We start from the raw sequence: 22,263 nt of genomic DNA, 5'->3' as shown, positions 1-22,263 counted from the left end.
TTGGTAATGTACATATTCTTTATGACATAAAAAGGACATTCTGTTCTTACATGCTAAGAGACTGGGAAGGAATATGAGTGCAGTGCAAGTGAGTGTTAGAGCGTCCACTCTCAGCTGGAGCTAGACCCCAATCACTTGAGCTGCTCTGATAGAAAACTCCTGTGAGGACACTGCCCTGACCTTGCGCTGTACATAACTCGTATCAAATAAAAACATGCTTCCCACACAGCAAGTGCCTTTCGTGATTCCTCGGGGGCTTTGCCATTCATAAAGACTTCATTCAGGAACAAGTTAGCGCTAGAAGTGCTAGCATACAGCCGCCAGCAGAGGGGGCTTCCATCGCTATGTGCCAAACAGAACGCTTCATTGTTGAGGTACAAAGGTCCATTCTAAGCAGCGCAGCCAGGCCAATGTGTCCCAATGCAGTGAGCCACTCGGACGCACTTCACACATCCACTCAGCATCGCAAACTCACAGAAACAATGAACAAATCCTGGCAAAGTGCATCTCCTTGTTATCTAAATGGTATACAAGGAACATTGTCTTAATGGTACAAGCGCCCCTTAAACATTAGACAGTGGGGTCCAGTGAAAAATAAATTTTTATACACAGTGCGCATTATTACATAAAACCTATATGTTATTTTATCGAAGCAAACCATTTACTTCTTTGGTAGATGTTTATCCAAAGTGACTTACAATTGACAGTGGACAAATTCTCTGATGATAGTCCTGAAGTTTACAAGCACAGATCCTTAATGGAAAAATTCATCCTCATTCATTATGAGAACAAATTCAGTGTCATTTAAAATGTATGTTTGTAATGAAATTCTGAGTTGATCTTTTTTTAGTTTCGTTTAGAAACTTTTCTTTTTTTTTCTTCACTTGTTTCATGTCTAAACACAGTCAATAGCATCATTCTCATCAGCTCATAGTTAACTAACTAGCAGAGCCAAGTCTCTGGCATAACTCCATCGTTTAGCTGCATGGCATTTCAGAACAATCTGGAGTCAAACATTTGCTGTTTCCTTTGCTTCTGTATTGGATTTTTCTATTATAACAAATTGAACCCCACTGAAAACTTGTTATAAAGGAAGCTCTTGCTCTTTTTCTTTTTAGCAGAAAAATCGAATGATCCATTCTCATGTCAGCACAGTGTACCACTGCCAACTTCTCACAGGACAAATTTGAACATGGCACAAGGCAACAAATTACCACCAGCGTTGCTAAGCACCTAACAATATTTCATTATAAAGACATTTTATGCATTTAACCATATTCACATTTAACCTCCAGGTTACAACAGCACCAGCATTATACACAAAATAGATAGAGCAGTTCAGACATCTCCCGGAAGTGATTTAATTTATGTTCAGTCACCACACAAATTACTTAAATTATTAAAAAAACTTCTTTATAGCTGCAACAACTTATCAATAAAATCTATAATAAAATTAGCTGTCAATGAATGCAGTTATCAATTAATTGGGCTGCTCAAGTTTCGATTTAGCGTGACGACAAGATAACACAGGCGCATGAGAAAATGGCGGCGACTACAGGGTCAACCGGCAGCAGGAACAAGTGCGAGTCCCAATTCATAAAGCATTTTATATTAAACGCAACAAAGAAAACTTTACCTGAAAGTTATGCAAAGCAAAAACTGTACAATCCACATCATGTGAAAATGGTATGGTTTAATGAAGTGCTATTGTGTAAACTGTTTGTAACTTCGCACTGGATCTGTTCTGTCGTGACTCGCGAGCATCTAAAAAACACTAAATCTAAAAGCAGCAAATAACAGCAGCAGTAAACAATTAAATTTTTTGTCACTTGTGTTTTTAAGCGAATGCTTATGTATTTGTACACCAATGCATATTTTTCCTTTCTTTTAAAACCAGTTAGCTTGCTGCGTTTCTCTGTAACATTCTACTTTTTTTTTAGCATTGGTCTCCTACAACAGTAAATGCTTGTTTTTAATGTTTGTATATTTAATTTATGAATATATAATTAATTATTATATATTATTACATATTCTAGATGCTTATATCTTTACAAATTAACACAATTTTTAATTAAAATTATTTTTTTAAAGAAATTGCCAAAACAATGTATTATTTTTTATTTACATTTTTTTGAAGCATCTGCAAAATAAAATACAAATGTTGTTTTACACAAACTTCTTCACCTTGTGTACTCAAATGCTGTTGGGTCTTTTTTTTACAGAAGGAAAGAACCCAGCATGAGTAAATTTGTTCGAAGGAGAAATCCCACATGCACTTCTCAACAAACAGCTTTAAAATATCTAAACTAAAGATAGTTCATCTCAATATGTTTTTTGCATTTGTTAAGTACACTTTTATACATAAATAGCCTGAATTAGGGTTATAATAAGCAAAACATTTAATAATAAAAAAAAATGATCTTCATTATCAAACATTACAGCAGTGTAGGGAGTAATTATGTATGTGAGAAAATGACAAACATGCACAGAACAAAAAGTAAAGAGAGAAAGAGAGAAGCTCCCTCTCCCTTGAGAGGTAGAATGATGTCATTCTTTGTGTAGCAAGGTTAATGCACTCAACGCACATGGTTAGGAAAAGGAAGAAGGGAGGACCCTATGGAAGAGAAAAGGAAGGAAGGAAGGAAGAAAGGAAGACAAAAAGAGGGAAAAAATATATAGCAGAAGGAAAACAAAAGCTGAATTATAAGAGAACAGGATAGATGGGTTTCTCCATCTTTCTAAGCAGCAAAACAATTTATTACAGGAAGAAATTTGTTGTGTTTTGTCAGTGAAGGCTTTACACGCAATATCTCTGTAGGCATTCTACAGAGGCAGGGTGTCAAATTTTTTTGTTTATATTATACTTCATAGAATCATCATGCTTGCAGACGTTGGATTGGCATTTTAGTATATTAGCAATAGTTTTCTGAGTGTATAAAGAGTAGCACATAAAGTATAAACTAATAGAATTACAATACATCTAAACTATATTGTGTTGAGGCAGCATTTTTAAAAGGGGGCATGGTTTAGAAAGCTACTTTTATAGAAATCCAGCTATACATTACAGAGTGAGACTTGAATCAAACAGCCATGTCTTAATTTTTTAAAAGTAAGAATTAGATTAGAAAAACAATAAAACTGAGCTTCTAGAAGGCAAGAATCAGTGACCGCAAGCATAAGTACAGCCTAGCAATCAGTGTGTGCACATGTCAAGTACCCTAGCAAGCCATTCTACTGTTTTATCAGTAATTTCATCAATCTTGCTGCAACACTAGAAGCTGGCTGGCTGTGAGATGTTTTTGGTCAATCAGTGGTTGAAATCTAATAGCGACATTGCCATTTAACAACAGGCATGAATGAGGCAAAGAATTGTTCACAAAGCCTTGACCTAAAAAGTCTTATTCACCGTTGCGAACTCATTTAAACTTTTTTTCTAATCTCCATTCATCTCAATTTCCTTTCCTTCCCTTCTCATACCAAATGTGAAAAGCACCAGCAATCACAAATATGGCTGCTATGCACCACAGAATTCAAATCTAACTTGAGTGCAGTGTGTATTCTCTCCGTCTTATTTTGGCGCTCTCAGCTGGTGCAGTATAGAGTTAGCAGAATACTAAACATCCAACCCACACTAAAGGAACAACAGAGAGCAATGCTGGAGCATGACATTATAGACATTCATTTGCAGAGAAAAAAATAAAAAGGAAGAGTGAGAAGACATCCTGGCAATAAACTAGGGGAACATGCTTTTTTTTGCCACAGGGAGTAGGGTTTTTTGCACCGGACAAGAGCACACAGCAGGAGGTATGAAGTGCAGATAACAAACCCTTGAGAGACACCATGGACAAATATTTAACAGGGATAAAAAAAAAGGCGAAGAGAAACGGAGATAATGAGACAAACGTTATATATGATGAATATGATGAAGCGTATGTAGCGCTTGGCTTCACTGTGACTACGGTGGGATACGAGGAAAGACCGGTATGTTTAATGTGTCTACAAATGTTGGCAGCGGACAGCATGAAGCCAAATAAATTAAGGCGTCACTTAAAGACACTACACCCCCAATCACGCTGATAAGCCGCTTGAGTTTTTTTCCGCGAAACGTGCAGAATATTGCCAACAACGCTTTGTTAATGCTACTTCAGTTTCTTTGGTTTTTTTTAATGTTAATAAAGATACAATGTTATGCAGAGGTGTACTTATAACAATTTTATAGACAAATGAAACTACTTACAGTCGCAGCGGAGATTTGGGGGGCGCGAAATGTTTACTTCTTCCAAAGGGAGGCGTAACAGAAAATAATTGAGAAGCACTGGTGTAATTAAACATTGCTGATTGTCTGTGTTCTGGTCAAATTTAATTTAAAATATAAATTAAAAAAATCCTATAAAAAAGTATGGTAAAAATCATACAATTTTAGTGTGAACACTGCAATTGGGAAAACAGCTACTCTTGAAAACATTTTCTTTCAGACTCTTTCAATCTCATAAACAAGTTACAATGCCTGCGTGATAACGGCCCACTACTTCTGTGTAAATTCATTAATCATGGCACCTTGGTTTATTATTCAAAGCCTTGCAACAACTAGAAACTCTTGTACATGTTATAATTCAGTCCAACAGAAGATTTACGCCTTAGAAACTGCAATACATTAGGCAAACACACAAGGACACAAAGGAAAACTGTAGACCTTATCAAATAATGGACAATAGTTCGTTTTAAGCCAAGAATTAGAGTTATTAGCCTACATCGCAAAAAAAAAAAAAAAAGATTTCTGTTCGGTTTCTGTTAACATCACTATTTTCACCCGCAGCATCCTTGAACGTGAATGGACTCCACTCATGTCACCACAAACCTGAGCTGTAAACCCGACATAAACAAGCCGTTGAGCACATTTATTAAAGGACGCACGTATGTACAAGCATGCACACACAGGAAAGTATGGCCCTCTCCCTGCACTCACACACCCTTAGGCAGGATGCACCAGCTCTCCCAAGCCCTTAGCAGCCCGCCAGGGTCAGGCAGAGGTCGAGGAGTGAAAAAGCACTCCACCTCCAGAGAGCTCCAAACGCACTCTTTCCCACACCACCACACCCAAGCAGCACTGCACAGCCGAAACCATTCGTCCAGTTTCTCTCCAAGAGGTCGTGGGCGCCACAATGCGGATATGGATGCGGGACTCAATTCGTAATTATCAATTTAGAAAGGGACATGTTTCTACAGAATTTACATTTACATCTGCAGCATTTAGCAGATGAACTTGTCCAGAGTGACATACAAAAGTGCTACAAGATGTACAAGAGTTAGCTCAACTCTGTTGAGGGTTTTCTTTGTTTTTTAATACAGGGCAAATAATACATAGCAAATATATATAATAGACACATTCTCTGCTGTTATCAAATCAAAAGGGTGGTACATTCGGAAATTTGGAATTGTTCACTGAATGATGCTAATTACTTCGCAATATCTCAGTTCAAACACAATGATCCACACTAGGACACTATCAGTCATTTTTTAAATAAAAAAAAAAACTATGTGCAATATGTCTGATAGCATAACTACTTACTCGTGGTCTATTTTTTTCTACTTTTGTATTTATACATTGTGTTGTGTATATACCGTAATTTCCGGACTATTTAGCGCACCCAAATATAAGCCGCACCCACTGAATTTACAAAGGTTTTTATTTTGAACAAAAATACGCTGCACCTGTCTATAAGCCACAGGTTTCTACACTGAAACTAATGAACTTTACACAGGCTTTAACGAAAGACAGTGTCTGTTACACGGCTTGTATCTGAACAGTAGCCTACCAAGAAAGTCATTGTTCACTGTCTTCCTCCTTCCTTTCACAACAATTTCTCTCGAGTTTATCTTTTGGCATCGTCGAGCGTTTAAAAATCACCATCGGTGAAGCTTTTCTCCCGATGCCGTGCAGCTCAGAACACAGGTGAAGTGTGTTTTTTTCATGCCCGGTTGTTTTCAGCGTGATAAATGATTCGCATTTCCTGTTGACAGTCCGAGTGAGCGGCAGGTCAACCGTCAGAGGAACATATTTATGATGTGGTGCGGCCTGATTCAGTGGGAGCGCATCTGATTTAATATAAAGAGTTTCATTGGTTAACCTGAACCCGTTCAGCTATTTCATTGGTCTAATGTTATAGGGCTCAGTTTTTTAACTTGAAGCTTGTGAAACGAGGAAAAACCCAGGAAAAATCCATAACTTAGCCGCTTCATTGTTTAAGCCGCTGGGTTCAAAGCGTGGGAAAAAAGTAGTGGCTTATAGTCCGGTATTATGTCTCTATTCTTTTATATATTTGCTGCTGTAAGAGAGAAATTTCCCCACTGTGGGACGAATAAAGTGGGACGAACTTATTTTTATTTTATTTAGAATAAAACACATCAGGGCATGTTGTTATAAGAACAAAATCAATAACAGAGCAGGGTGATGTGTTACAACCACAAAATTTATCATTTGACAATAAGTGCATATAAGGAAGTTGTTTTTTTATTATTCCTCTTATATCATAGAAATTTAATTTTTTATAAATAGAAAAAGACGCTGTCATTTTTATTTATAGTATATTATTTTAAGTGCTCTCACGTTATATTAAAATTATTCATAATTCTATATTTTGACATTTTAAAGGAAATTTATTACAATTAGTTTGTACTGTAGCCACCATTAACACCGCTGTACAAGATCCACAACCACCACACCTAAGCAACACTATAGAAACATAAAGAGAACAAATAAAACTATGGTCGGACCAACCGTCAGTGCCTTTTTAGACCAATCAACATTCAAAAGCTTTGCTGGACAATATGAGAAAAACAATTAAAAATTCAAATGACATCTTCAAACCATTTATAAGCGTAGATACCACACACATTTGGTCAAAATTTACTTTCACTCTAATTTGCTTCGCATCATTCCAAAGATGACATAAGGAGCTAGTAACTAGAGTGACTTATTTTGGCTGAATTTAAAAGGAGAACAGCATGCATCATGCTTGTCAAAAATTACTCACATATTTCTGTTCAAAATCCCATATAGTTTTTAAAGAAATTGTGCAGACAGGATGATTAGAGTTAAGGGTGTGCTGAACAGAATGCTCAGTTCCACAAACCCTTAAATGGTGGAGTTTTTGGCTTTTTAGACCAAATTGCTCACATGCAGTATTAGGAAATAGGAATGTTTCTGTCATAATTCCAGTGCACATTTATACACTTTAGATTTACACACAATGCTCAATTATTTCTTAAGTTTTCTTTCTTAGAAATGCAGACAAAATATTTATTCCTAAACATAAGTAAAAATTAATTAAAAAAACAAAGGAGGTGAAATGAGAAATACTAAAGAGAAAGTAAAAAAAATAACAAGGTCCGAAGTTGTCAAAAACAAATAGCTGAAGCGTTAAGAGGAAGTTTACTAATAAATGAATAGTATCGGTTAACAGCTATTATTAAAGAAATAACATCCTTTTGCAAATTACTTTGTCACTTAGTCACTTTGAGGGCAACTGGGAACACCAGCTATTTTACATTCATACTACCTAGTGACAAAGCAGCATTCTACCATTCCATTCATATTCTACCATAGAGTTTCGATTCCAATAACAACAACAAGTAACAAACCAACATTATACATTCAATTAAATGCAAATTAGATATTACACTGAAAAAGAACAAATCCAAATGACCAGCTTGAATGACCCCTTTTATTAATCAGAAAGCACCAATATTTCTTCATTTAATAAATATATTCGGTATATATTTGGTGCTTGATAGACAAAGTTTGAAAAAATTCTCATTCATTTTTTAAACAGAGACATTACAATTAAATTTTTGCTGTAGATGAGTATAGTTTTATACTTAGAATATATATCACAAGCAATAACCTACAAGTGATACTAGAAGGGGAACAGTGCATATATCCAGTGCATATATCCTCACTGTCTGCCTGTCAGATCTTCCTACAGGTCTACTATAAAGGGTTAAACTCCAGATGGACTCAAATAAACTAGTTGTGTCTGAAATACATGACCATTATTTTAGTGACTGTTATTTATGCCTAGACAGTAAACAAAGCAGAAACAATTACACTACATTTAGCAAATTTACATCCAGCTTTGTTCATAAGCAGTTTGCCATTTCTTTCTTTTTTTTATTGACCTTTTGATTTACTTTTTAAAAAACAGCAAGCAATCTTTTCTGTCCCCTTAATGATCCTGCCCATACAGAAAATTAAGCAAAGCATGAAATGTCCCCCTGTGGCTATGTAGACATTAAGCTTATTGGTTTATTGCAAAGACTCATCTGCTTCTTAGCTACAAACGACAAACACGGTATGTTAATTTGGTCAGCATCCGGAAACATTTAACAATAACAAACATTTGAGAAATGAAGGGCATTTAAAGAGATCTGGTTCCAGTAAGATGGAATACAATAAGATGTCATTAAAATAGCTAATTAATTTTTTAAAATTACATTAGATAATGACCATTTACATATTTCAGTTCTTGATCAAGTTAATTGTAAAAACTGTAAATATTTGAGGAAAAACTGACTCTTAACTACTGAAGACAAAGTAAATCTGGAGGACAGCTAACTGGGTTAGATTTCAGTGTGGTCTAATGACATTAACTACAAGTGTACGTTAGTTACCGTATTTTCCGGACTATAAGCCGCTACTTATTCCCCACGCTTTGAACAATGAAGCGGCTAATTTATGGATTTTTCCTGGGTTTTTCCCGGTTTCACAAGCTTCAAGCCAAAACACTGAGCCCCATAACATTAGACCAATGAAATTGCTGAACAGGTTCAGGTGAACCAATGAAACTCTTTATATTAAATCGCGCTCCCACTAAATTGGGCTGCACCACATCATAAATATGGATGATGTTCCTCTGACGTTTGACCTGCCACTCACTCAGACTGTCTACAGGAAATGCGAATCATTCGTCACGCTGAAAACAACAAAAAAAAAGGCACTTCATCTGTGTTCTGAGCTGCACGGCATCGGGAGAAAAGCTTTACTGATGGTGATTTTTAAACGCACAACAATGCCGAAAGAAAAACTAGCCGCAGGAAGGAAGGAAGAAGACAGTGAACAATTACTTTCTTGGTAGGCTACTGTTTAGATACAAGCCGTGCAACTGTGTTAAGTTTATTAGTTTCAATGTAGGCACCTTATAGACAGGTGCGGCATATTTATGTTCCAAATAAAAATCTTTGTAAAACTCAATGGGTATATTTGGGTGCGTTTAATAGTCCGAAAATTACGGTAATATCCTGTCAACTATGTTTATTACTTTGATTCAGTTTATCACGTTAGGCCATAAATATTGAACATGTAAACTGAAAACAGATTGGAGAGGCTGATTCAATTGTACAATGTATTGTCACGTATACTTAACAGCACAGTGAAATTCTTTCTTCCCATAACCCAGCTTATTACGAAGCTGGGGTCAGAGCTCAGGGTAAAACATGATGCAGCACCCTAATAACAGGAACTTGCTAAAGGGCCCAACAGGGCAGCTTGGTGGAATTTGAACCCTTAACCTTTCAATTAGCAACCCATGGCCTAGCAAGCACTTACACCAAACTCACAAAGATATTGACAGAAATAGGGTTTATTGTCGTCACATTAGTGACAAATGCTCCTATCTGCGCTTGTGCACTTTCATTTAGGAGGCCTGTTAATTGGAGAATCTCATATAGGTAAATGTTAATGCAGGTGGCATTTTTAATTCACAAAATCCAAACATTATTTTGACATCCAGCATCCAGGTCACAATAATAATGGTATGGCAAGTTCCTGTATTGTTTTATGAAGCTCTATAAATGGTAAAGTGATAAAGTAAGGTAAATCATCACCATACCGATAATTACATCAAAGAATTACATAAGAGAGGAGAAAACACGGGTCAATGGCACGTGAGGCTAACTCATTTAAGAATATGTATAATTCAATTCTTATTATTTTATGAATCTAATGGTAAGCATTTAGGACAGTATTATTATGCAGCGTCAGTTCGACCACACCTCGCCCAACGTGTCTCCATGGAGACCATATGTCAATTATTTTCCACTGTAATCGCCTGGTCTTTCTGCTCAGCAGCCAATAGGAAGCGCGTGCTGTGGGACTCGAGGCGCGAGCCCAAACAAGAGTCAGCGTGCATCGACTTCCTCCCTTTACAAGCAACAAGTCGGTGAGGTTACAGGTTAAATAGTCCCGTTTGTAACGTGACAGGCCAACCGGGGTGCCATTATACATAGAGGAAAAATGTGCATGGTTATGTCTGCAAATGAGTTGTTTTCTTTCCGCGCTCCGAGGCATGCGCGCGCAGACTTCGTTCGTCGCACGGCATCAAAGAAGATGTAGTAATATAATGCATGTGCAAATGGAAGTTATCTACAGCCTCGTCACGTAAACGTGTAGCGCAGACTGGAAAAACAAGAACGCTACGCTGACTAGCCTGTCTTTATACTGAGGCTGCATTTCTTTTAACAAAAGCGTCTGATGATGATCAGAGAAGGTCAGGGAGAATACAAAATGGGAGATACAAAGAGGATTGGGGAGAAGAGCTGGACTGTAACGTTGTGCACTTACGTTGTTCCGCAGATCCTGCAGCGCCACGCTCATCGTGCACACAGAGATCCGGGGAGAGGCGAGGAGTCGCGCGCTTCACTCACTCCACCTCTGCATGTATGCATGTGTGTCCGTGCTAAGCCATCTCCTCTCTCGACGGAGCTGAAACAAACATATAGTTTCCCATCCTGTTTGAACCCCGATCGACACTGATTACACAAGATAACGATGTGCGAAACGCGCAAAGAGGAAACGTTTACCTTTCGGAAGGTGCTGTAACGAGCACGCGCGTCTTTTTCTTCTACCGCTTCCGTCTCTGAACACGACTCAGCAACATATAACATACGCCGATCACCGGAGGAGACTGCGATCACCCTCTCTTCCTCCTCCTCCTCCTCTTTCATACCCCTCCTCTCTCGCTTTCTCTCGTCACGCGCGTGTGTACAGAACACGCAACACGTGCGTCAGGTGGAGAATCCTTGTGAAGGGCAGCAGAAGCCAACATAGTATTTTTCAGTGTTTGTCACGTGAACCTCATCATATCCGCAGTACAGTGGTATGAGACTTTCTACAACCAGTATATCCAAACCACAGTGATTTCAAATATATACAAGATAACAATATCTGTTACTTAAATGTTAGTTTTAATTTAATTTAATTGATTGCATTTTCACCCTGAAACACAGTACAGTCAATGTTTTGTCCAACAGTATTCAGATTGTTTCTGATATTAGTGGTCAAGGCTGTGAACATGCCAGATTTATTCTTTTTCTTATAGGTAAGGGCAGCTCATACCACCATGATGATGTCACAAAGTGGGAAAGAAATGCAGAAGTCAGATGATGATGGCGGTGAATGAGAAAAGAGTTGCAATAAAAAAGTGGGCATTAAGCAAGTGTTAGAAAGGGCAAAATAAGATCATGTGCATACTGAGTTTCAGTGCTTCAATGGATTTAGTAAGCAAGTACTTTATTTCTACAGCTCCTTTCTAGAGCAATCGTCAAAAATTCTTCACTTCTAAGAGAACGATTGGATGACTTTGTTTCGCTGAATAAAGTACTTTTATGGCATCACAATACTGTTAAGCTTGATTTGGTGGGAATTCGCCGCACCAGGAGGTGCAATACAATTAAACAGAAAGTATAAATGTTAACTGGAAACAACAACCTGATATTCAGGTTCAGTTTATATATGGGATTGTAAAAGAGGGCAGAAAAATAAATGAAATGACATTGAGAGAAGTTTAATTCAGAACATTTTGAATGCTTTTACATGCTTTATATCAAATAGAAATGTATTGTCGTTCCTGCTCTAGCTTTATTACTGCTCTGTTCTGTTAGGGTGCAGTTGTGTCACTTTTTATTTGCACTACCGCACAACTGAACATAGACATCACTTGATTTTTTTATAACTTTTTGCTTACTGTCTAAAATGAAATTGGCATCAAAAACAATTGCACACTATTCATTTTGTCCACATCCACACCTATGTATAAATGCAAGCTTGTTCCAGATTTTTATACCAGTTGTCCTTGCTCATGTGAACGGATCTTTACATATACAGTTTCGTTTTATTGCTTTAGTGCTTGCTTTAATCCATCATGCAGTTGAGTGGAGCAGATGCAGGATAACTCATGACCTTTTCCACTGAGACACCCCACAGCTCTGATGTGCCACAGCTCTACTAAACTTAAATTATATATGGAACAAAATATTTACAGGGAACATTGTGGTGTGTATCGTCCTGTGATGTAAATGGCAATGATTGTTTTTGCTTATCGCTAAGATGATAAAGAAAACAACTACAATTTCTTTTAATTTGATTGATAATCACTTCTGATCAGTGCAGAGAAATGAGCTAATATCAAATATGTGGGCCTTTTTGCCAAGAGTTTTAACCTCTTGCGCAGTCACTCTTAAACTTGTCTTTTGTGGACCAGGGCACATTTGTCCGGATTTTACAGAAACGATTACCTGCCTTGCTGTAAAATATGTAATTCTTGTAATTCATAAGAAAATGTTAGGGTCTGATAGGCAAATAGAGATGTCTAAAACTAAAACAAAGGGACAAATGTTTCCCACCAAAAAACGGATTTGCTGGTATTATTCGAGTAGAAATGTGCAGGAAGTATTATATTCCTCACATTCAAAAGGGACAAAGAGGACTAAGGGCTTTTAGGATCTGAGTTTGTCACCCTTGATGTAAATAATGGTCTGCAGTGTAAGCCCCACCCACGCCCATGCACAGCAGAGTGAGAAGCTTGATCTGCACCAACACATTCATTTGCATCAATTGCCATTCGTCCTGAACAAGGACAAACTGATAGGACTTGGAATAACTGAAGCAGATTTTTTACTGTAAACAATTTTAGGCCATTTTGTAAACAATGACATTTTGGAAATAACACAAGGAGCTGACCAACCTGGTCTAATCTCAAATGATGTCTTCCTGTTGGCTTTACATCATCTTCACTCTAGCGGGCCACTGCCAAATGGAATCAGTATGGGAAGGTGTAAATAACACTGACATCCATTCAAGACAATAATTTACGGAGTGATAAAACGTTCCGTTGTTGCTCTTGTATGTCATCAAGCAGACCTGTAAAACTAACAGACTATTCAACCTTACCATGTTCATGTTCATCACATAGAGACTGCAGAATTTGTCCCCAACCCAGACTGAAAGGGGCAACAGGGAATCTAGTGACACTGAATAGGCTTGTGATGATAATATGTTGGTACTGTGCCAGGACAATATGTACTATGTACCTGCTTCTGCTGGTAACTGATCGCCCCATGAATATTACTGCTATCTCATCTTCATCAAAAACAAAACATAATACTTTTTGCTAACAGACATGCTTGTAAGGATGTATGTCAGGGACATGTCTTAACAAGTCTGCCTGTGTAAGTGTAAGCTATATAGCTAGGCTTAGATTGCATCAAATGTTGAATAATACTGAAGTAGTACTTCAGTACAACACAGGAAGTCTGGTGATAAATAGTGTCACTGTTAAACAGAACAGCAACCAAAGAGATAAAGAGATAATAAGCATTTGTTCATTGCTGTGGAATACAAAAGCAATAAGATCAACAAACTCTTCAGGGTGTACCATAGCTTATTGGCAACTAAGGACATTTCTCTTCATTGATTATTCTCCTATAACAACACAACCTGTCATAATTTTTATTCCTTATGTAACATGCTGCTCATTTAGTGCTTTAACATTACCAAATCTGAAAAGATATTTCTCCAGCAAGTTTCCTCTCTCTAGAAAAAAGGATCAGTTTCTTTATGTATTTTGTTTTTGCCAGATGAAACATGAGGTCACTAGGCAGATAGTGCTGTTGATCAACCTGTCTACAGCCATCAGCAAAACTCTCCTTGAAAAAGCCCAAGGCCTACAAAGCACCAATAAATCACCCTCCCTACACATTCACACACACACACACACACACACACATTGCCCATTATATAATTGAACATGTATTCTTACCAAGATAATGACTGTATAAGACTGTAAAAAAAAAAAAAACATTTTACTCAGTCCTCAGGTAAAAATATGTTTATTTGCATTTACATATGTATGTGTTTTTTTATTTATATGCAACAGTCTGCTATATAATTAGAATCACTCTGTCTTACACAATAAAGGAGACAATCCTTTCACACTCATTATTATCCCTTTAAACTGAGATGTTATATTCCTGGACCTCTTATTTATTTCCTGTGTTGTGCTTTTTAACATTGATGCTCAGCACTGGTCATATTATTACCAAGGAGACTGGCTGAGGCGTTGTCATAGTATTGCCATAGCAACACCTCTAGCTTGTTGGAGGCCAGTGATCCATTATTCCTGTAGAGTGGGTGAGTGGGTGGAGATGGGGGAAGGCAGAGGAAGCTCTGGGCCGCAGAAAAATGTCTCACTGATTCTGTTAAAATATTGATTGGTGTTGTAATCGAAACATCTCTCTGGATTGCTCTGTATTTACTCGTTTGTTTCTTCCAGATGAATTCTCAATTGCTTAACTCACATGAAGGTAATGCAGCAAAAATGCAGCATGTTAGAGAGAGGGGTGTTGTGTAGTAGTGAAATGAAAAGTACATGTCAGCTTTTTGTTCCTGCTAGCCAGAAGTAAAGTAAGAACAAACATAAATTTCCACCCTGTAAGTAATTCAGGTTCTTTGAATTCGAAAGATCAGCAGTTTGCTTTTTCCCAGAGATTGTCTCATGGGCCATTTCACTGTTGGCATCAATTATAAGAATATATAAGATTATAATATATTTTATTCTCAAAACAATTTAGAAAACACCTCATTCTGGTTGGTTTTGCAGTGCAGTGACTGGTGGTTGTGTAACAGCAAAGCATTTTTTTTGTCAGTGAAACACCAACACTGCTATCTAGTGTTCAATTAAACCAGTGCAGGTGTTAATAACCTCATTCCACATATAGAAAAATCGGAAGAATAAAATCCAGTTTAACATAATATCTGATAAGGAAAGTAAACTGGAACGTCTTGTGCTATAGCACAAAAATATTAATGACAGTTAAATCTAATCTTCTTCTTCTTTCGGCTGCTCCCATTAGGGGTCGCCACAGCGGATCATCCGTCTCCATACCACCCTGTCCTCTACATCTGCCTCTTTCACACCAACTACCTGCATGTCTTCCCTCACCACATCCATGAACCTCCTCCTTGGCCTTCCTCTTTTCCTCCTACCTGGTGGCTCCATCTTCAGCATTCTTCTACCAATATAATTCATGTCCCTTCTCTGCACATGTCCAAACCATCTCAATCTCACCTCCCTCACCTTGTCACCAAAACATCCTACATGTGCTGTCCCTCTAATAAACTCATTTCTAATCTTGTCCATCCTCGTCACTCCCAATGAAAACCTTAACATCTTCAGCTCTGCTACCTCCAGCTCTGCCTCCTGCCTTTTACTCAATGCCACTGTCTCTAATCCATACAACATCGCAGGTCTCACCACAGTCCTATAAACTTTCCTTTCATTCTTGCAGATACCCTACTATCACAAATCACTCCTGTCACTCTTCTCCACCCACTCCACCCTGCCTGCACTCTTTTCTTTACTTCTCTAACACACTCTCCATTACTTTGCACTGTTGACCCCAGGTACCTGAACTCCTCCACCTTCTCCACCTCTTCTCCCTGCAACCGCATCACTCCACTGCCCTCCCTCTCATTCACACACATGTACTCTGTCTTACTCCTACTGACTTTCATTCCCCTTCTCTCCAGCGCATATCTCCACCTCTCAGGCTCTTCTCAACCTGCTCTCTACTCTCACCACAAATCACAATATCATCTGCAAACATCATAGTCCAGGAGACTCCTGTCTGACCTCGTCCGTCAACCTGTCCATCACCACTGCAAACAGGAAAGGGCTCAGGGCCGATCCTTGATGCAGTCCAACCTTCACTCTGAACCAGTCTGTCGTACCTACTGCACACTTCACTGCCGTCACACTGTCCTCATACATGTCCTGCACCACCCTTACATACTTCTCTGACACACCTGACTTCCTCATACAATACCACAACTCCTCTCTTGGCACTCTGTCGACGCTTTCTAAATCCACAAATACACAATGCAATTCCTTCTGTCCTTCTCTATACTTCTCCATCAACATCCTCAAAGCAAATAAGGCATCTGTGGTGCTCTTCCTTGGCATGAAACCATACTGTTGCTCACAGATGGTCACCTCTTCTCTCAGCCTGGCTTCCACTACTCTTTCCCATAAGTTCATGGTGTGACTGATCAACTTAATTCCCCTGTAGTTACTGCAGGTCTGCACATCTCCTTTATGCTCCTTTATGCTTCTCCTTTATGCAGTTAAATCTAATAAGTTATCTAATTAGTAGCTTTTGTATTCATATTGTAATGATTACATTGATATAAAACGCAATCAAATTCACCCTTTGCTAATTGAGATACAAAAATTGTGAATCCTAACTTACATTTGCAAAACTTAAAAACGTAAAATAAATGTCTTATATATATATATATATATATATATATATATATATATATATATATATATATATATATATATATATATATACGGTTTAATTAAATATTCAAATAAGTTTTATAAATGCTTTCATTCACCTGACTTATTCATTCATTTTTTTGTTTTCATATTTCATTTTTTACACTAGAAGTATTAATGCAAAAATATATGAATTTCTAATCATGTATCAATGTCAATCACTTTGGAAGTAATAGTAGAAAAAAGTATAATAATAATCTACCCTTTTTATATCCCCATACCTTTGCAGTCATTTGCAGATTTTCTTAATCCCGATTATACGAAATAAAATCTAAGGTGGGCAATGCCAGGCGTACCTGCCACAAATAAAGAAATCTAGCAGTAATTACACTTATTTTAAAGTTTCAATTTATAAAATATATTTGATACCAGGATGTTATCTGTAAAGTATAGTACAGGTTCTTTGCCACAGCTATAATTGTTTCTACACTAATCTCCACAGGCTTCAGTGAGTGGCTGTGGCAGGGAGATTGGCAGTTTGTTGGCACCACGCTCATGCCAGCAGACATCAAACAGTGGGTAGACCTTCCCCTGCAGCTCAGCCTGATAGGAATAAATTAATCCGAGCTCATCGGGACTGTCCGCATTATAAAACGTCAGCTCTCCTCTGTCATAGTTCAGAAAAACCCCCAAGCGATGTGGCGGACTCATGAGGGGCAGAGTGACACGAGGAGTGTTGAAAGCCTCATACAACCGGCCCTCCTTCAGCCCAATTAGCCACACCCCACTTTCAGGGCTTTTAGGAAGCTTACTCTTACGGCAAGCAGTCCCTTTGATTATCCCAAGCCTCCATTTTGGTTTGTTTCCCACCTGAACCTCCCAGTAGTGTTTGCCTGAGGAAAAGCCACGGCTGGCCAGCACACAGTAGCTGTAGCTGAATCGCTCAGGATTGTTAGGCAGGCGGTTGACGATGACTCCACACTCCACACTGGTGTGATCTTCACTGATCTGCAGCATAGGGTGAGCTGTGAGAGGGTCAAACTTTAGGCACTCAGGAGCTGTAGGAAAGAGTGGAGAAGGTCAAAGTTCAAATTTACATTTACATTTACATTTGTGGCATTTAGCAGACGCCCTTGTCCAGAGCGACGTATAAAAGTGCTTTGAGTCTCTAGCAATTAATAAATCTACACTGGTACACTAGATTACAAACTTAAGATAAATCAGACTACAACTTTTAATTTTTACAAAGTAAACTTGGAGAGTGCTAATTTAAGTCTTCAACAGACACTTAAAGATAGCCAGGGACTCCACTGTTCGGACATCTAGGGTAAGTTCATTCCACCACCTCGGTGCCAGAACAGAGAAGAGCCTTGAAGTACAACAGAGAAGAGCCTTGAAGTGTTTACATTTGCCATATTCATTAAGCGACCTTTTACAGAGCAAATTTCAATTATCTCATTCATACAACTGAGCAGTTGAGAGTTTAAAGTCTTGGTTAAGGGCTTAAGAGGCAGCTTAATGGAGCTGGGATTTGAACTCATGACCTTTTGATCAGATGTACAATTTTACATTGACTCGTTTAGCAGTTGCCCTTATCCAGAGAAACCTACAGAAGTGCATTGAAGTCTCACTGGCATTTCAGTATGCTCAATAGTAATACAGTACATGGGTGGTCCCTATGGTGGATAATAAACAAATGACCGACTTTCAGTAACAGTCCAAATTAAATTACTGTTTTGTTAATGCAGCCTTCTTGTCATCTTAAATTATTTGAGCCATATTTCTCTGAACCGTCTCACACTCACATCCACATAAAAGCTTATCACTTTCAAAACCCATCACTTGTTTCTAAAATATTCACTGAGATATTTTTTTTTATCTGATGCTTGTTGTGACCACTGACACTCCTGAATTCTGTATTATTTACGCATTGCACTGCTGCCACTTGTTTGGCTGATTGGGTATGTGCAAGAATAAACAGGAGTATGAGGAAGGGCAAAGGTCAAAATGTGTGTACAGTGTAAAGCTGGTTAATTGGATTTAAACAGTTGAAATTATATTTAAATTAATGGATATTCTTTTTTATTTATTCTTTTTTGCAATAGAAAAAATAATATATTACAAAGGGTTTGAACTTGACTCTATATGCTGAATCCACTCTTTACCTGGTAAAACTCTCCTGTGTAATCTCTTCCATACTGTCATTTTGATGTCACTGTGATTAAAGCCTGGGTTAAAGCTGATGGAGCTGTAGGTCCTCTCTTTCCGCTGTTCTCTCTGTTGACTCTCTCTAAACCTGAATCATCACATAAAGCTCTTACTGAAGCAAATATATCTCTATCTGGGCAAGAGGCCCAAATATAATACATACTCAGTTCTATTCCAGTAAAAATAATGATTAAGTATATTTTCTTTCAAATTCACAGGCATTACTGGGAAGAAATAACTATTTAAAAATGTATAGTGTTGCCTACCTTGGGGCAATAGATCCGTATTTCTAAAAAGAAAAGGTAATAAATATAAGCTGGATTTTTGTGTTTCTGAAGTAAATTCTGAAGCTCTTTCAATGGTGGAGTGTCAACAAGTCTATAATATTTACTGTGTTATACTGTGTCTGTTTTATAAATAATATCTATCAAATATCGTAATAGAGTTATCCTGAAGTTAGTTAATTGTGTACAGACATTGAATCAACGTATCATTTTAAAGCTTATCGAATATAATATTACAACAAGAGTACTATATATGATTAGACTTCCCTCTAAACACTGTAACACTAATACATTATCAGTGTTTATTATGAACACCTCTATTGTTTTGGCCAGTTTTGTAAAAACAACACATGCTAACTCACAGTTATGAAGTCCAGATGGCTCTCATTGCTCAGGGCCTCCAGTGTGCCTTCAGCCTCCTGGAACTTGGCTAGCAGTTGGCTCATTTGATCAGCCTGGGTCTGGATGGAGGAGATGAGAGAAGAAGCAGTGTTCTCCACCTTCTGCATGAAGCTGGCCTCCTCGAGCTCCACATAGTGTCGCAACTCCCCAAACTCCTTCCTGACCACCCACTTCAGCACATCTGACTCATTCTACACATACACAATTTAAAGGTTAATCACCATATTACAATCTATTATTGCATTATTATATTACATTCATGTTCCATTACATCCAAAATGGCCTAAACCGAACCCTGATTTAGGAGTTAACTCACTGTAATACGAGACTTGTTGTAGGCCATTTTACAAATCTGCTCTTCCAGCTTCCTTTTCTGTGTCTGAAAATCAGTCATCAGACAGGAAATGTCCTCCTGGGGAAAGAAGGAAAGCACAATGCTTCAATGCACTTTACTGCACGCCTAATTTCGTCTCTCATTTTTTCATGTGGAAGAAAATAGCAGACATTATTATTCCAGTATTTGTGTTCAGTGCAGCCTTTTTTTGATTGAAACTGATTATGAGAAAAAATTAAAGATTATCTTTAAAAATCCAATTACAGCAAAAACAATGAATACGTACTACTTTTTATTTTTATTATTTTTTACCAGCAATTAAATAGTTAATAGCACGTTCCTTATGTAATCTGGATGTTCTTAATATCACATATGTAATGTCATCTAATCATTTTAGATCCTTACAGTATAGTTATTTTTTTAATAGTTCTGGTGCACAAAGGGTTACAGAAATACATTATGATTTAGCTTTATGATTTGTCTAGTGTTTCATCTTTAATATAGAGGTACATGTCTCATGCAGAAACAGTAGAGGTTGCTTTATAAAGCACAAATTCTGGAAAATCATTCACAATTAGGGTTAAATGCTTACTCAATAATTACTCATTACCGAAAATAATGTAACTAACTTTAATTACCTTCTATTAGCCAGTAAACAGTAAACTATAGTTGCCCTTTTAATTAATTCTCATTGTCATTATTATTTTACCTTCATACGGCTGTAGACGCTGCTGATTGGGGTGACCTTGTGTGCTCTGTGGCTTCCAATGCTGCCACACAATCCACAGATCAGTGTCTGATCTTCCTCACAATACAGACTCAAAGGGTTATGGTGTTGGTTGCAAGTCTCTGGAGGGCCTTGACCTGGTTCACTGATTTCTCGTAAAGCCTCCACAATGCGTGCCAGTGCCACATTAGGTGGGGGGCTGTCCCCATCTACGGCACAGCGACACACAGGACACTGGAGCTGCCCCACAGGATCCATGTCCATAGAGCGCACACAACCGCGGCAGTATGAGTGGCCACACTGCAGCATAAGTGGCTCAGAGAAGACCTCCAGACACACAGGGCAGAGCAGTTGCTCCTCTAGTGACTCCAGACTGCAGCGTCTGGCCATCTGACACAGAGATATCCTCAAATGCCCTTATGCACCAAAGAGAGATCAAACCCAGAACCCAGGTCTAGTTTATCAAATAAAGATGTTTTTAAGCTTCCTGCTCTGGTTGGTGTTATTCTGTAAGGTGTTTCCAGAAACTAGCTAATTTTCTGTTTATGGTATGATGTCTTAAGCAAAAAAGTCCTTTAGATAAGAACTGTTTTCACATTGTATTAAACAAAGCCTCAGCTCAAAGCTTCTAGTGGTCAGGTCTTTTCTAACACTATTAAACAATACCTCACAACTCCATGTCAACATGGGTAACCTTCAGCCTCTGATTGCACAGCAGTGTAAGCTCCACACAAATGGTGCTGTTATCAGAGAAAAGGGAGATTAAAACGACTAAAAGCAAATTTCAAACCAAAAGGGAATATCAAACACTGCACATGATAAAACATTCCCTCAAGCCTTCTTTACTCTAGATTCAGCCAAACATACACTGTGGAAAATATTTTTACTTATTACTGACTTATTCCTACCTTTAAGTGCGTTCACTATTTTTTGCTTATTTCTTACATCACTCTTATTAAATGATTTCAAGAAACTTAAAAACCTACAAAAACTAAAAACAGCCATCTCATTACACGTCATTAACAAATGATTAGGATCTTTTTTTGTATTATTAGTAAACCAAATAGTGAATTCCTAATAGACATTTCATAGTTAACAGCATTTGCAACAATTTGCTTGTGTATGATCTTTGAGAGCTGCTGTTTTTGTAGACATTTGACACACACTGAAGGCAAGTTTCTGCCATATAAAGAAACTGCTAAATAATGTTTGTTGACATTTAAGAAATTTATCTGATCATGAACTGAGCCAATGGTGAAAATAAGGAAAATTCCATTAAAATAAAGACTTGCCTAGTCTACAGGGAGCAGCATTTAATATTTAATGTGTTGTCAGATACATTTATCTTCATCAGATCTGGGCTATTAATATCCTGGTTGTCAGGTTGTGCATACATTAGACTAATTATACTGATATATATTTAAGAGTGGCAAGGAGAAGCCAAACCAAGAGCAGTTACTGAAGGTGTATAAATCAATAAACTAAAATATATTAACTATAAAAACTGAACTTTTCAAAATTTCATACAGTATAAGGATTATTTAAAGAAAAGGTTACTGCAGTGACGGTCATGTTGTTGGATGCTGAGCAAACATTTTGGAAGTCAACTGGGCTGCTTTTGTCATGTAGACCTGGCAACACAGATCTAAGCTTTCTAGTGCCATCTATGGGTAAAACACAAAAGCCTGGAAAGAA

At 37.7% G+C, this 22,263-nt stretch overlaps 2 protein-coding genes and 1 long non-coding RNA gene across 4 annotated transcripts in view; 1 reads left to right on the top strand and 2 right to left on the bottom strand.

Moving 5' to 3' along the window:
- ece2b (endothelin converting enzyme 2b) overlaps window positions 1-10,997 on the bottom strand; it is a 46,554-nt gene extending 35,557 nt beyond the window's left edge. The window contains exons 1-2 of one of the 2 annotated variants that reach the window (XM_046862895.1): window positions 10,858-10,997; window positions 10,619-10,759 (exon numbers count right to left, since the gene is read on the bottom strand). In XM_046862895.1, the coding sequence (XP_046718851.1) occupies window positions 10,619-10,651 (33 nt within the window). In that variant the 5' untranslated portion in view covers window positions 10,652-10,759; window positions 10,858-10,997. Of the gene's footprint in view, window positions 1-10,618; window positions 10,760-10,857 lie in introns of those variants that run through there. The other variant, XM_046862899.1, reaches the window with a different exon arrangement.
- A 15-nt stretch (window positions 10,998-11,012) lies between these two features.
- LOC124394578 lies at window positions 11,013-11,673 on the top strand. Its single transcript, XR_006927520.1, has 2 exons — window positions 11,013-11,153; window positions 11,376-11,673. It is a non-coding gene; the product is annotated as an uncharacterized LOC124394578 (long non-coding RNA).
- A 5,152-nt stretch (window positions 11,674-16,825) lies between these two features.
- LOC124394574 (E3 ubiquitin-protein ligase TRIM50-like) lies at window positions 16,826-20,958 on the bottom strand. The gene is made up of 6 exons (XM_046862906.1): window positions 20,551-20,958; window positions 19,824-19,919; window positions 19,468-19,698; window positions 19,088-19,110; window positions 18,779-18,909; window positions 16,826-17,671 (listed from the first exon to the last, which is right to left on the bottom strand). Exons 1-6 carry the CDS (start codon window positions 20,956-20,958, stop codon window positions 17,103-17,105), a joined length of 1,458 nt encoding a protein of 485 aa, XP_046718862.1. The 3' UTR covers window positions 16,826-17,102.
- Window positions 20,959-22,263: the final 1,305 nt, after the last annotated feature.

The sequence above is a fragment of the Silurus meridionalis genome, chromosome 12, assembly GCF_014805685.1.
Source record: "Silurus meridionalis isolate SWU-2019-XX chromosome 12, ASM1480568v1, whole genome shotgun sequence".
NCBI lineage: Eukaryota > Metazoa > Chordata > Actinopteri > Siluriformes > Siluridae > Silurus > Silurus meridionalis.
Note: the sequence above shows the minus strand (reverse complement) of the source record. Positions and strands in the feature narration are given on the sequence as shown.